Below are 15,723 nucleotides of genomic sequence, written 5' to 3'. Positions count from 1 at the left end.
AGCTCTGTGCCACTGCTTAGTGACACAGAAGTCTAGTCAGTCAGCAGTGCCAGGTTTGTGCTGCAGTGCAGAGCTGAAGTGTGCTCTAGTAGCCCTGGATGTGATGGTTCCGTGGATGGTATATTTGACACCCCAGAGCTAGATTTAGAGCACAGTGAATGTACGAAAGCAACCAAAAATAATTCAAAACTGAATTAAAAAAATGGCCATATTATCTGTATCTCAAAAATTTTGTTCTCCCTTCCATCATCCGGGATTCTTTAATGTGGTCAAAAGTTTACTCAGGATGAAGTTTGGCATGTTAGCTATCTATTTTAGTAGGGAATCCCTTTATTCCATAAAAATTAATTCCATAAAAAGTAATTTTTACTTTAAATAAATACATTTCTATATTGAAAATAAATACATTTTAATCCACTGATACATTGGAGGATATAGAGTTAGATTTACAGCAATCTTTTAACATACTTGTTTCTGACATTAACAAATCAGCTGTTTGATCTCATGGGTTTTTATGGAAGGAGAGTGTTAAGGCTAATTATGGTTTTGTTAGAGAAGTCAAATTATTTTACTGTATTTAAGTATGCTTTCTTATCCCTTTTATAAAGATCATTCCACACCCAAAGCATCTCATGGTATTTTATAAACAAGAACAGTCTTTGAAAATCTCTAGCTCTGTGAGGTAGAGTTCATACCATTTACATTAATCAACCTCTTGAGAGTTCTTGAACATAATACACAGTTTTAAGCATAAGTATAATTTTTTCTAGTTTAAAATATTGGGGAAACCTGACTTTAGCAGAATGTAGATGTCCTATATTGAATAGTATTTCTTAAAAAATGTACCATTTCTATGGTGGCTATGATTGTTGTAACAGACAGCCCGGGTTGATAGAGCACATGCAGCTGACCTCAGAACAGCTTCTAGAGGGAAGGCAGCAAAGAAACACTGCTGCCTAGGCATGGAGCTGCCCATTAGATAAAAAGGACATACATACTGACAGTCAGGAGAAATTTACTACCATGGGTGGTAGGCAAGGCAAGGCAATGAGCTACTGTTGATGTCTGCACCTAAAGAGTGCATCCAGATGACTCTGGTCATGAAGTATGCATCTGCAGTACAACATACCACACAGTCTGGTGTTCTCCACACTGCAAGGGTGTGCTGCCCAGGGATGCACTGTGTCGTGTTTTTTTCCCCATGTTTTTTTTTTTGACCTCTAGTATCCAGGGGTAAAAAAAAAATGGTGGAAAAAAAACCAACACAGTGCACACTCAAGCACCAAGTGTTGCTGAAAAGTGGAGCTGGGCAGCCTGGAGCTGCTGAAAAGCAGAGCTGGAGCCATGCTTCACTGTCAGCCAGCCAGGCTCTGCACAGCAGAATTGCCATGGCTGCAGCCCCATGAGGCCTCTAGGACCCCCAGTAAGGAAGCTGGGGCCCCAGCATCCCCTACCACCCCTGGGGTAACTTCCTGTATGCCAAAGTGTGTGTGGCACAGGCGTTCCTGAAGGACAATTAGCTGTGGCGCAAGGTGCACCGCTGCTAATTCTCCCCAAGGAACCAAATGTCCACGCACATTTGGATATGCTCAAAGTGAGTTACAGCCAGTGTGCTTATTCCTTGGTTAAGACTTGCACTGGTGGTTTGGGATTAGGATTAATAGGTGTGGTACAGAGGTCTCAATAGTGCCTGAAGGCATGAGAGTGTCTTGAGCCCTATCAGGGACTAGGGGCTTGAGACATAGACCAGGCTTGAGCTTACTCTATGATCCATTAGGCAGCCTCCCTTCTGATCAATTAAATACATCAAGGTACGGCAGGCAAGTGAGAAGAGATGGGTACCCTAGAGGTGGGCAAGGGTAGCATGGTCACTAGGGGGTGTCATGGCTGCCCCTGGGGCCCAAATGCATTTAGTACATTGCTGTGACATTTCCTCTAATTTAATAAACGCTTGAGTAACGGGTCCACACCTTCCAGAAATCTGAGGTGATTTCTACTAACACAGGTCACAAAGAGCAGTTTTGAAAGTTTATTCCCCGACACAACAGGTTGTTGTCCTGACTATTACACAATGTTATGCGAAAAATGAAAATGCAGCATGAAGCCACATATTTGGCAAAGTAAGGCTAATACTGTTTAATATGCAACAAAACAGGTTATATATTACAGATTACTTTAGTTCAGTGGTGGCCAAAGTTTTTGGCAGGCATACCAGGAGTTAAGCCCAACCCTCTCCCTGACAGCCACTCTGATCAGTTCTCACCTCCCAGAGGCACATGACAGAGTTTGTGCCCTGAGGTGCTTGAATGGGGGGGGGCGGCGGTCGAGACTCTAGTTGTGAGAAGCAGTGGGCAGAACATTACAAGACAGGTGTCATCACCAAGAGATTAACCTGGCCCGGCAACCACTGCAGTTTGATATGGAAAGCGAGGATCCAAAGCCCTGAATTTAGCAATAGCTGGAAGCCCAGGGGAAGGTTAATGTGGCTCTTGGCACTGACATGAGACACCTCCTCACATAGAGTCTCTGCTCCTTGAGGTTGGATGCTTGAGCACACCTATCTCCATTCCAGTGCCTCCCTTTACTAACTGCTGGGGCTCACATGCCACACAATAGCTGCCCATGCCACTGGTGCCATGGGTTGGCCACCCTTGCTTTAGTTAATCAAAAGCTATGCAATGTTCAGTTATCCTGGAACCATTAATATACAGTAAATACTAAAAGGGAAAGAAATACATGTATAATTTTCCTGCACAGTGAGAATCACTTGCAGTGCATTCAGATTTACTGAAATTTATAACGAATGTTCAAAATTTGTTTCATGTACAAATTGCTATTTTAGTTACAGTGAATCAACACCGACTGTGATATTACTGAAAAATGACTTCTCTGTATCAGTGTTTCACTTCATAAGCAAATTCAATGGTTTTTAATTAGGAGAACTTTCTCTGGATTAGTACAATATAAATTAATTCTACTTAGCTAGCCTTTTAGGAAAAATAATTTTCAATAATTTCCTTACCTCACAAGCATCTCTAACAGGGACCATGTTCCCTTCATGCATATAGGACACTGAAGAAGTTCTAAATAGAATCTTAACATGGAAGGAGACTTCCAAGGAGGATCAAGTTGAAGAAGAATGTACAAAACATGAAAAAATTTAGCAGAAAATACTGCATCTGTATTTCCCTGTAATAAAATAAAAAATAAAATTGATTCTCTAGCAACCAAAGATTGAACACAATTTTGAAGAACATCGATTTTGGTCATATTCACCATAAACCCAAATGATCACAATCACTAGTAATTAGCATTTTTTTAATTTGATTTATATGCTTGCTTCCCAATAAAGGCACCGGATGGCTTACAGTAAGAGACAGAACAACATATAAAAGAAAAAGTGAAATATTAAAATAAAATATTTAAAAAAACCTCCCTATACAATACTGCAGTTCGATAAATGCCTGTCCAAATATAAAAAGCCTTATAGTGCTTTTGGAAGATATCCAGGCTTGAAGAGGGAGGGCGTTCCAAAGCTGATCAGTGACTACCGAGACTGACCTCTCGTGTTTTCACCATGCAAACTCAGTGCACTGATGGTTCTAGCAGGAGATGCTCTTAGCTGACCTCACAGATTACAATGGGGCAGAAGGAAGAAGGCGGTCCTTTAGTTATCTATGAGTAATGCAGTTTAATTTTAACTAGCAAAAATGGTATAATTTGCATAGAAAAGAAATGAAAAGAAGGATAATTTGCAACAATATGGCATTCCAGGAGGACAAATTCAGTTCTGGTACAACACTGCAACAACTCTCATGAAACCAAATGGCATTTCCACTTTTATGCCACTAAGATTTGAAGTTGGTATAGTATAAAAATGCACGCATAATTTATCTTGCACCCTCCTATCAGTTGTCTTGACTGTACAATCATTTCGATGCTTCTGCATGCAAGTCATTATTCGTATGCTTAATGCCAGTTTCAGTATTACTGTACGCTGTTTATACCTGTTTGGCTAATTTATATAATATCTGTAGCTCAGTTTAGCTTCAAAACAAATACCAGAAGCTGTGCTCCCTTCTTTTATGCTACATTCAATTAAGTTCCTATAATTGTTTTACAAATTTTGTCAATGTCATTTTACATTGGAATATTTTTCACATTTTAATGACTGTATAGTGAAATCTGTACCAAGGAAAGAACAAGGAAGAAAAAAATCAACAACCTCATCTTAAACGACAACCTGACATCAAAGTTTCTAACAGTTTTGTTCAAGTTTTAGAGAACTCTTCTGCTATTATTAGTGAATATTAGTAACTTTGCTTAATACCAACAACTTGTTTGCTCGGAGCAAGATACAAAGGTAAAGTGAAAGCCATAAGTATCTTACATATCTTTAGGACAGTGGTTCTCAGCCCTTTTAGATTCAAGGAACCACTTGCTGGCAGGGTGGTGGGGGGAGGCAGGGCAGGTGGCGGGGGGCTAGGCATAGGCATGGGGGAGAGGGGAAGAGGCAGGAAGGCAAAGGACAAGGGTTTGGCCCTGTTCCCTGCTACAGCAGGGGCAGAAGGGGATGAATTTAAGATAACTGTAGAATTACTAAATTTGACACGTGGGAAATTTATAACATTCATATAATTTTTCATGCAAGGAATCTAATTAGTGGGGGGGGTCATCTTGAATTCAATAGTTTGGGATTTGGGTAGATATGATATATTTTGCTAGAGTATTGGCTACACGGGGAAAAGGAATCAAGGAAAATTATAACTATATGCGTAGTTATGTCTACAACAAAAGTTTAGGAACAGCAAATCCTGCATATATTTAGCAGGGATGGACTAGATCTTCCTTTAGGACCTTTTCCATTTTATGACTCCCTCATCCTGGTTTAAAACCCATAAAATAAAGTCTTTTGTCTCTTACCTTTAACATCTGCTCTAGCAGAGAATGAAGATGTTGCACAGGAGGAATGGAATATTTTTGAGCAGCTGAAAGTTCTCCTATAACGTCAGGAAAGAAATGTCCTTCTACTAGTCCTTCAAGAATACAGAATGTACCTCTGGAAAGGTCATTATTTTTAACCTAGGAATTAGATATTATTGTGAGTAATGGCATAAAAGATGATTAATGAAAGCCTTTAAAAACATAGGATGGACTAGTTTAAAATATAAACAAGCAGAAGTTTAAAGAGCTTAGTCTCTTTTGTATCTGAAAGGAAACATTTATGAGTCTCCAAACAAAATGTCTACTTCTTGATCAAGATAAGACACTTTTAAAGTAGAACTGCTTTTTTTGTTTTATTTAATTACTAATGTACAGCCTGAACCAATAAGAGTTAGTATCTTTTTGAAGGGAATCATTGCTCTTGATGCACCTTTCAGGAAGTACTTATTTCTTCAGAAAACACGGGATCTAAAATTACCTTTAAAAGAAGAATACTCAATAACTTATTCTCTAAAGGTGCAATCTGTAAGAGATTGTCACTTCTTTGTATCCTTTCTGTGAGACTGGTAGGGTAGTTGGACAGAATAAACTTCTAGAGTGATTGGGTGCCTTAAACTAATCACTCCTCACTGTGGAAATCACATCAGTTCCCAAGGCCTGTCAATTTCTTTATGGCTAGGGGCAGAGATTACACATAGACCAGTTTAAGTGATCAGAAACTGGTTTAAAGCTGTAACAGAACAGATGTTCAGTGCACATAAAGCCCTTTCAAAATGGCCAAAACCAGTTTGAGATAAACCTGGTTGACTGTAGTATCAGACTTAACTGATTTGGCTCACACCGGTTTATACACCTGTCCCAGATCCCTTGCTGGTTTAAAATAAATCAGACACCCCCAGCATCTCAGCATGCTTTCTGGGTTGGGAGGGGCTCTCTTCTCCAACCACACGGCTGCCCCTGCCCCTCTGCTTTCTAGCCAGAGCAGGGACAGGCCCAAGCAGCAACACCAGCCAGCATGGCCCTGTTACAGCAAAGTGGACAGGAAGGGGGTTAATTCTTTCCTCCTTCCCCTCTTCCCCCACTGCAGCCAGGGTCAGCCTGTCTGCTGGGGAGCAGAGGGGAGAGGACTGCTGCGGTGGCCCCTGGAGCTGGCGGACCCCAGCTGCAGGGAAAGGACGGAGGGAGGAATTAACCCTTCTCCCTGCCCCCTTCACCTTAACAGGGCCATGCTGAGTAGATTGTCTCATAGGGTGAGGTGGGAGGAGCTCTGTTCTGTGCTGGGGGGGACTCTTCCCCCTCCTCCTCCTCCCAGGGTGGGGAGGGGGACTCTCTGAGGCACTGGGTGGGGACTCTTCCTCCTCCTCTCCTTCCCCGCCCCCACTGTAGAGCTGGGGGGGGGGGGGGCTCCATATGATGCTGCCCAGCCCCAGAGTCAGGGTGGGGTGGAGGGGGAGGCTCTCTCCCCTCCCCCCCAGAGAGGCAGCAGAAGCAGAGCTCAGCTGGGCAGAGTGTGAAGGGTGACAGGGAGGGTGGGGGGATGTACGGACCCCCTACACACTCCCCCCATGGTATGCAGCCCCCAGTGCCTGGCAGCAGCAGCAGGTAGGGAGGAAAGGGTGTTTGTCCCCAGCACAGGTGCAGCTCCGGCCAGTGCTGTATGGGGGTAGGGAGTGGAGCCTGTCTTATCCCCATGTCTCTGCTGCCTGAGCCTGAGCCTGCAGCTCCAGCCCTTGCAGCAGGGGAAGACCCACACCCGAGCCAGCTGCTTCCCCTGCTCCCCACTGTGTAGGTCCCTGTACTCTGCCAGGAGTGGAGGGAGCCCTGCCCCCTGCTTCTCTGCAGAGTCCAGCATGGGGCTTCCCTGCTGTGAGTGTGGAGCTGCAGGGGCAGTGTGGAACCAGCACAGCACTACCTGCTTCTGTTGCAGAGGCATTGTGCCGTGCCTGCAGCTCCGTACTCGCACGGGGAAGCCCTGTGCTGGACTCTGTGGGAAAGCAGGGGGCAGGGCTTCCTCCACTCCCAGCAGAGTGCTGAGACCTGCACAGTGGGCAGGGGAGGAAGCAGCTGGCTCCAGTGCAGGGCTTCCCCTGCTGTGAGGGCTGGAGCTGCAGAATCAGGCTCTGAGTCACAGGAATAAGGCAGGCTCCACTTCCTCCCCCTGTGCAGTGCTGGCCAGAGCTGCGCCTGTGCCAAGCATGAGCGCCCAGATCTGCCTGCCTGCTGCTGCCAGGGGGGAGTGTGTGGGGGTCCCTACACCCCCACACCCTGCCCAGCTGAACTCTGCGCTCTTGCTGCCTCTCTGGGGGGGGGTAGGAGGAGGAAGGACAAGCATTTCCCCCAGCATGGAACACAGCATTCGCCTGCCCTGGGGTGGGGACTGGGGGGAAGAGTCCCTTTCTGGGGCTGGGTAGCATCCCATGGAGCCCCCCCTCCCCACCCTGTAGTGATGGGGGAGAAGCAGGGGGAAGAGTCCCCCTCTGGGGCCAGGCAGCCTCACAGAGCCCCACTCCCCACCCCACTGTGGGGGGGGGGAAGGAGAAGGGAGAAAAGCGCCCCCCAGCACCAAACTGGGCCCCCCTCCTGGCCCTGCCATGGTGGGGGAAAGGGAAGAGGGGAAAGAGTTCCCTTCTGGGTCAGGGCAGCCGTGTGCCCAGATTACTCCTGGCTGTCAGGGAGCTGCTGGGGCAGGCTTGTCTGGGCCTAGCCATGCCTGCCCCGCTCAGCTCAGCTTTCCTGTGGAAGGGAGGGGCTGTTCTAGTACCCCCACGCTTTTGGCTTGAGCCACTGCAGGCATCTGCCAAATGCCTATCCACTTACAAACTGATTCACTCTCTGCAGGTTAAACTAACTTGCAAAGACTGACTCAATTCAGGCTCAGGTTTTTTGAATGTCTGTTCCTAGCCTATAAGAGTGAGTAAAATGGAAGAAAAACAGAATGCTCAGCTTGGGTATGATTTTTCATACAACTTGCACCTTTAAAAAATAAAAATTAAAGATAAATGTTGTCTTTGCCCTCAAAGGTAACCAGCTGTACTAGTCCTCTTTAGATACCCCAAATTGATGTTACAAGGAAGTTATTTTGTGATTGCCATTTAAAAGCTTATAATTTCTGTTTATATTAGCTATTTGCATGTAATTAACATCACAAAGGTATGAGTACTACTGAAGTTACTGCTAACAGCTAACATGAAGACTTTTGTGACAAGCATGCATGTGAATGAGAGAACCTAAAGGAATGAGAGATACAAAGCTCAGACAAAACGATTATAACCTTGAGTGAAAGAGAAAAGTAGATTGCCTGTATGAGAAACAAGTATAGGAATATCAAACAATCAAATCTGAATATTTTTATATGAATATTTTTGACTTTCTAAATTTTGAAAGAAACCAAATCTATAAATAATAGGAAAAGCTAATTTTTTGACCGACCTTAACTGTGCTTTCCTTTTCTTTCAAGATGCTTTTTTCACATTTAGCCTGAAGCCTGAATTCCTCTGTTTAATATTTTTATTTATTGTTATAATATCCCCAAGTTTTTAAGATATTAATATGGCACCTGAATCTCAAATCTACTCTTAAGGTGAATTTTGAACATGGTCTTAATTTTTAAACATTTTGGAAGTATCTGATGTACAATGGGAGCCAGATTTAGTTGAAGATCTGCCCTGTGGATCTCTCTGCAGCAAAATAGTAAAACTACACTGGTAGAAGGTTTAGTGGTATAGGGGGCAAGAGAATTAAGAAACAAACAAAATAGCATAGAAAAATGAAACCTAGTCCAAATGACAAGAAAAATATAACTAGAAAATGTGATATACCGCATGTTCTTCTTGGATGTATTTCATAAGAATCATGACGTTCCCTGTAGCCTGAATGACTGCCCCCCACAACTATATAATTATATATGTCATTCTTTTTCCCATGCCAACATAATCTTAGCTGGAAATCTGTCCCCACCAGGAAACAAAACCTCAGTGCTGCAAAAATCTGTATTATCTACTTCATTACTTCTAGTCCTAGACTGCTATTTCAGATCCTGCACATAAAGGTAAGTGTGACCTTCCTTTGTGTCACTCAACAGATCTGAGAAACTCTATAGGGCAGCAACATTTAAGACATTTTCTCACAAGAAAGGCTGGTAATGCTACAAATAAAGTTTTCACATAGATGATTCTTAAATTAATTTTGGGGGGTGAAGAGGAGGAGAGGAAAGGAGATCTGATACTCAGAAGGTGATTATATGATAGATTTCTCTCTGTGGCTATAGGGAACAGGACAAGAAGCAAAGGTCTTAAATTGCCGCAGAGGAAATTTATATGGGATATTAGGAAAACTCTCTCACTGTGAAAGAGGTTAAGTATTGGAACAGGCTACCCAGAGATGGTGAAGAATCTCCATTCTTGCAAGTTTTTAAGATCAGGTTAGACGTACACTTATTGGGAAGGTTTAGTCAGGATCCTGCCTTAAGGGGTTTCCTGTCCAGCCTTATTCCATGATTCTATAATGAATACAAACTGTTATTTCTCTTTTCAAGAATATTACGTTAACTTCTTTGCAGAAAAAAATCTTAGAAAAACATTTAAGTAGTTTGAGAAAGCAAATTATATAAGTTTGAAAAAAGAATAAGTTTATGAAACAGTTGCTCCTCTCAAAAAGCTCATTACCTCTGTACTGCATCCATTCAAGTGGTCTATTTGAGTAGACTTCTGTTTCATTGTCTGTAAAACAGGTGGAAGTCAATACTTAGGCTGTACACTAACAAAATATTACATTTAATGACCACAGTATGTGTGTGCACGTATGTATATGTGTGTAAACAGTGAACTAGTCGTTAAAAAATTAAAACGTAAATTCAATATGGAGAGCTAGTTAGCTTTAGTTCTTTGACAGAAATTATACTTTTGAAACTTAAGAAGAATAGCACTGATGCCCATGGCAAATAATCTAGGCAGAATTCTTTCATTCTAAATGGTCCTGCAGTTTCAATTAAGCTGTTCTTCATGGTTTTTTTCCCCACTTATGTGATACGGAATCAATTTTATTAATTTTTGGTGCACTTAACCGTATTCTTCAGCATCTTTTCTATCTTTAATTTATCAAAGGTGAGAGAAAGTTTCTAGATTTGTTTTGCAAAATCCTGGGATCCTATGAAGTGAATGGAATTATATATATTTAAAGCTACTATTAATTACTACATCTAGCTAACAGCTAACACTATGGTAGTGTCCGTGTATATTACAAAACATGCATCTTTAAAGGGTGTCCTGTAGGAATACCAGGTTTCATGAATAACTTTTGCATACAACATTTATTTATAACACTTCTTTAAAATACCTTTGATATTTTAACTATCTACAGTTAGCATTGGGAGAAAAGGGTGCATGTGTCAAGCAATAAAGTGGGCCAAATTAAACTTGCACTACTGTTTTTGTAGTACTGTCCAACTGGCAGTCCATGAGGGATTAAGTTTGTGGCCCTTGAGCCCCTGCTTAGCTGCCACCACCCTTCCCAGACCTCTAGCTAAACGAGCATCCAGGCTTTCTGGGCTCCCTCTCCCTCCTTTGGATTTTGCAGCTTGCCCTTGCTCCATGGGGCAGGGAAGTGCAGCATGGAGCAGCTAGGGGAACTGAGGGTGAGCCTGGGACTGCATGAGCATGTAAAGTAGTGACGGGGGGTAGACATGGGCACACAGTGCAGCTCTGGGGTTGGGGGCACCTGCAGAAGTACAGAAGGGATACAGGGAGGATCCATGCAGTGTGTGGCCTGTAGAGGCCCATGGCTTGCCCTGGTGTGTCCCACAGCCACAAAGCATTCAGCCCCTAGCTACTTAGAAGTTGGACAGCCCTGTTGTACAGTAACAGGGGTAATTGTCTATGAATGGAGAAGTATAAAGTATACATTTTATTGGCTTAGCTTTTCCATTCTCTGATCTGGTAGCTTTGTGTCAGGGACACTGTGAGTAGTAACCCTTTTGGTTCAGAATCAAGCCTGCATATTGGTACTGTGGAAATATTTACGCTTTTTTTCATAGTAACTATCACAGAAAGCTACTAACACATATTAGTTGAGATAAATACATTATGTAGTAGTAATGTGTACTGATTCAATCAAAATAACTTATATTTTATTTTTCTGAATGTGAATTCATGTACTTAGTTGCTAACAGACTGTTTTATTACAGGGCTTTATTACAATTTAAATTGGTGATATTAAAACAATAGACAGCATTAGATGATGTTCTCCTTGAGGGAAATTTGACTTAGAATAACAATTCTGTACAGAACTCAGCAGAGTATTTGTTTGCTTAGGGACACCTAAAGTTTAAGAACATGTTAATGTGATTTAGTTAGTTATTAAATCAATGATAATGGATGCCAAGGAGGGCATGACAGGAGATGTATCCAGATATACCCTCTTCACATGCTCTCCCCCTAAAGTACCCACTATTGCCACTACTGGAGACAGGCTTATTTACTCTAAAAGACTGGTGGGTCTAGGTCCACCAGGAAACTATTGATATTCCTTAATCAAAGGGAGTTCAAAAAACAGACCCACGGTTGCTCAGGTTCCCACTGGCTTGGGGCTCCTTACTGGTTTGGTAGATGGCTAGTCTGGCCAGTCAGGAAGAGGTTAACCCAGAGGTCCTGGGATCTGGTTTAAAAAAAAAAGGTGTACGAAGATGTGTAAGTGTAGGTGTAGCCAGAACTTCAGAAGGAGATTCCTGAGGAGGCAACGGAGGGGCTGCAGCCCTGAAGCATTTGAGGTAGCCATGTGCCAAGGTCTCCCTCTGTTCACAAAAAGGGTAGGTGTTGGGAGACTCAGAGAAGTGTGCCAGATACATGCCTATGCGGATGGCTCCATGCAGGAGATGCCAATCTAGGTCCCTGGTGGCTTGTGGGATTAGGGAAGAATACAGGCTGGTCCACCAAGGACTCTTCCTCTTGCCAAAGGTGTCCCACTACTTGGTATCTGGGCAGAATCCCAACGGCAGCATGGTGGCGAGTGTGAAGCACTAGAGTACGCAGCTAGTGGTGGTTGGCTGTGCAGAAGCAAACCAGTTTCATAGCCCCCAGCCTGCTGGGCTGGTGTGTTAGACATGGAATACTGGGCTAAATGGATCACTGATCTGACCGAGTATGGCACTTATGTTCTTATGTCCTTAACAGCTAGTTATAGGAAGACTAAAATTTAGTCCACATCTTTGTTGGACAGTTCAAAACCAAGCAAAAATATTATCAATTACTATTCTTATCATGGACATTTCTTATATTCCCTCATACTCATTAGACTCATACTAAACAATTACCTCCATTTGTCAAGCAACCCTATTAAACTAAATACACTATAGGATTCTTAATCTTTATGTTACCATTTATTGTTACAATTTCTGAAGGTCTTGAGACACTAGTTTTCATGGTTACACATCTGTATTTTGAGGAGAAATAACAATTCCCTTTTAATTTATTTTTTATAACCAGAAATTTATGCAATCCTGCCTCTTACTTACCTGAGCAAAATACATATGCTTTATTAATGCATGTTTCATTTTAACAAGGTGTGTGTCAGATTCTGTATCTCTGGCTTCTTGTTCAGCTAGACAAGTGTTCATATGACTATCTTCAACAACATTTTGTATTTCACTCTGTGCAGGGAGAAAAATATATTATTTTAAATTTGAGCATGGCATTTGCAGACAACAGCTTAAAGCAAGGTTTCTTAGTTTTCTGTTTGTTCTTTTAAAAATGTGTATAAAAAGAGTAGAGGACACCTCTCAGGCTACTGAATCCTGCTCCTGAGCTTCCAGGCTACTTTTTATTCACAAAGTCCTAAAAATTGTCCATTCTAACACCCTGCAACTACCAAGCACAATACAAAACCAAAAGTGCCTTGCCACGTGCCACAGAAAAAAACCTAGGAGAGACAAGGATACTCCCAATGCCCTGCTACTGCACTGGTACAGAAGTCATAGGTTAATATACCCTCAGAGACCATGTTCCTGCTTATACAGCAAGGCAAAGGCCATCCCTCACAATCCTGTCATGTCTGACCCAAAGAAAATACTTACTACTGACCTCAAACCCTAAAACTACATTAGCAGTTTCATAGCTGCACCACACTGCTGCTTAATGATCCTCCTTTCATCAACCAGTATGCACAGGACCCTCTCTTCTACTGACTCTAGTCTGAGTCCTCATCTCACAGCCAAAATTCTTGTTATCAGTCCCTAAATGCATGACTTTGAACCATTTTTCTATATCTGAATTTCTTAAAGTGTCAAAATAATATGCCAGATTGACACCCTTGGAAACAGAAACCTTTCATCATAAAGGAAAGTATAGCTTGGGCAGCCATTAGTGCAAAATACCTTCAAAATCATCCTTCTGATTTATTCCAGCCCTGAATCTCTTTCTGAGCTGAATATGATAGCTTACATTACATACTTGATTTTGTCTTTTATTTGCCTAATACCACTGAATCTTTTTATAAAGGCCACTAAAAGAAATTAGATTTCAATTCCTTTCAGTTATTGCCAACAAAGGATGACCTGAGCTAGCAACACAGATCTTAAGTGTTTTCTATCTTATTAACAGAATCTCCAAGCTATCCAGTCCCTTCATTCTCTCTCTGCCTTGGGAATGAGGTATTTCTTATACTTTCCATAGCAGAGTCTCATTTTGTAATTAAATACTGCCCAATACACAATGCTGTCTGTAAAGTTACATGTAGTCCTTTTGTTCTGAGACAATTTCAATTTAAATTTAAGAACACTTACTATATAATCTAGTGGGTGAGAGGCAGGAGGCCTGATTACCCTAAGCTTTATACTTTATATTGGAAACCAACTGACTGCCAAAGCTACCTTCATAGTACCAGCTTCCAGTCTAAGCACGCCACTAGCCAATCTCTGTTCAACTGTATCTGCACTGTCACCGACCAGGATGCACACCTTAAGAATATGAAGCAGGAATACCTGCAAATACAGTACAATCCTAAAAGTATAGCCACTAAAATCAACAAAGCCAGACTTAGACCTCATTTCAACCTTCTACAATACTAACCCCAAAACAAGGACAATAGAATCCCTCTCATTGCCACCTACACCCCACCAACCTGAACACTTCAAAAAATGGCCTGAACAAGAAATTGTGGGACAAGAAATCATTCACAGATTGGATTGTGTGAAGTATGGTTTTAAGCTGTAGCTTTTGTGATTCCTTTTGTTCCTGCGTTTGCCAATCCCAGAACTGCCATCTCTCCTGTCTTCTGTATTTGTATCACTCCTTCCATGTTATACACTGGTGTATGCATATCCTTTGACAGCATATGGTGTAGGGACCTTGAGCTCACAAAAGCTTATGCCATATCTATCTCTGATTTAGTTTATAATAATGACATCAAACTCATTCAGGCCCCACATACTGGGTGAAGGTCACTGGACTGGTCTGAGGACTGGACTTACAACCAACCCCACCCCCTGTGCAGCACTTGCAGTGACAGGTCCAGCCCCAGGCCTTGCTGTGCATGTAGCATGCATGCAGCCCATGATAAGCAGCCTGGACTTGAGGCTACAGGAAGCACAGGAGGTTCATCTGGGGTGCCACATATAGCCTATGTCCTGAACACCCTCCCTGCCATGCTGCGTGCAGTGCCGGGTCTGGCCTGTGTACTGAGGGAAGCACGTGTCCCATTCTGGCTCTGTGTGCTGCATGCATAGGGAGCCTTGGGGCCGGTACACACTGCATGCAGGGCTGGACTGGCTGCATGTAGCACTGGGGTCTGGCACACATATGCTGCACATGGTGCCCCACCCAACTGGCTCTGCATACTGGCTCATATGCAGCTTGCACCTCAGACCCAACCCCTCTGCTGCATGCAAGGTGCCAAGTCCAGTGATCCACAGGCTGGATCATATGGCTCCCACAGGTCCTGTTTGATACCCCTGGTCTATATGGCTCAAATTTATCCTGCCCTTTACAAGAATTTAAAGCAGTTTTATAGTTTCAATTAAAGTGAATATGCCTCCCAAAACATGCCAGCACATTTATCTCACATATTTCACAGGTACTAAAGTGGGACAAGGGGCTTTAAATCTGTAGGATTCCAGGTCAAAAGGATTTCCTGGGAGAAATTCAACATCTGTCAAGAGAAAATGAAGAAAGAGGGCAGGGAACACAACTGTGTTGAGGTAGTCTCAAAAATGCTGGTTACAGATCAATAACCATCATTTCTTGAAGTGGCCAGTGACCATTCCAACTCCTGGGATAGTTTAAGAATCAATATGACTAGGGGCATAAACAGACTTAGTTTGAAAGCAATTCTAATACTGCTTTACCAACCTGAGCTTTTCATTTGGATGCCAGAGCTACGGAAAAAAATGTTTTTTTTATTTTTCATTTTCTGGGGGGGGAGGTAGAGGAGGGGGGACAGAAAGGTCGGTAAGAATTGTGACTCAAGCTCCAAGTGGTAGTGCTACAGGTTTCTAAATTTGAAATAATCTTGAACTTTTCTGAGAAGTATATGCAAAATACCATAGTCCATGCTATCAAGTAAAGAATATGAGGATCCGATAGCACATTAGACCTTTCTGCTGGGTAAACAGATCAGCAATTACCAAGAGAGAGATGTATTAGAAGATCTGATATACCTATTGCTATCTTGCCCATACTGGAGAAATATAAATATACACAGCCTTATTTTTCAGATAATACTCAGAAAAAAAGGAATGGTTAAAACTTAGGGGAGACAGACTTCCTGTCTACTAGAAATGCATCAGATGCA

The 15,723-nt window shown here is 42.5% G+C and overlaps 1 protein-coding gene across 1 annotated transcript in view; it reads right to left on the bottom strand.

Moving 5' to 3' along the window:
• The window catches only part of SLF1 (SMC5/6 complex localization factor 1), a 53,061-nt gene that overhangs the window by 24,627 nt on the left and 12,711 nt on the right, over positions 1–15,723 (bottom strand). Inside the window, exons 5-8 of the mRNA XM_090038270.1 lie at positions 12,452–12,586; positions 9,609–9,662; positions 4,924–5,082; positions 3,023–3,189 (exon numbers count right to left, since the gene is read on the bottom strand). Of these exons, the coding sequence (XP_089894396.1) occupies positions 3,023–3,189; positions 4,924–5,082; positions 9,609–9,662; positions 12,452–12,586 (515 nt within the window). The remainder of the gene's footprint in view (positions 1–3,022; positions 3,190–4,923; positions 5,083–9,608; positions 9,663–12,451; positions 12,587–15,723) is intronic.

Source organism: Crocodylus siamensis, chromosome 3, assembly GCF_052110815.1.
Source record: "Crocodylus siamensis isolate JL-2025a chromosome 3, ASM5211081v1, whole genome shotgun sequence".
In the NCBI taxonomy this organism is placed as follows: Eukaryota; Metazoa; Chordata; order Crocodylia; family Crocodylidae; genus Crocodylus; species Crocodylus siamensis.
Note: the sequence above shows the minus strand (reverse complement) of the source record. Positions and strands in the feature narration are given on the sequence as shown.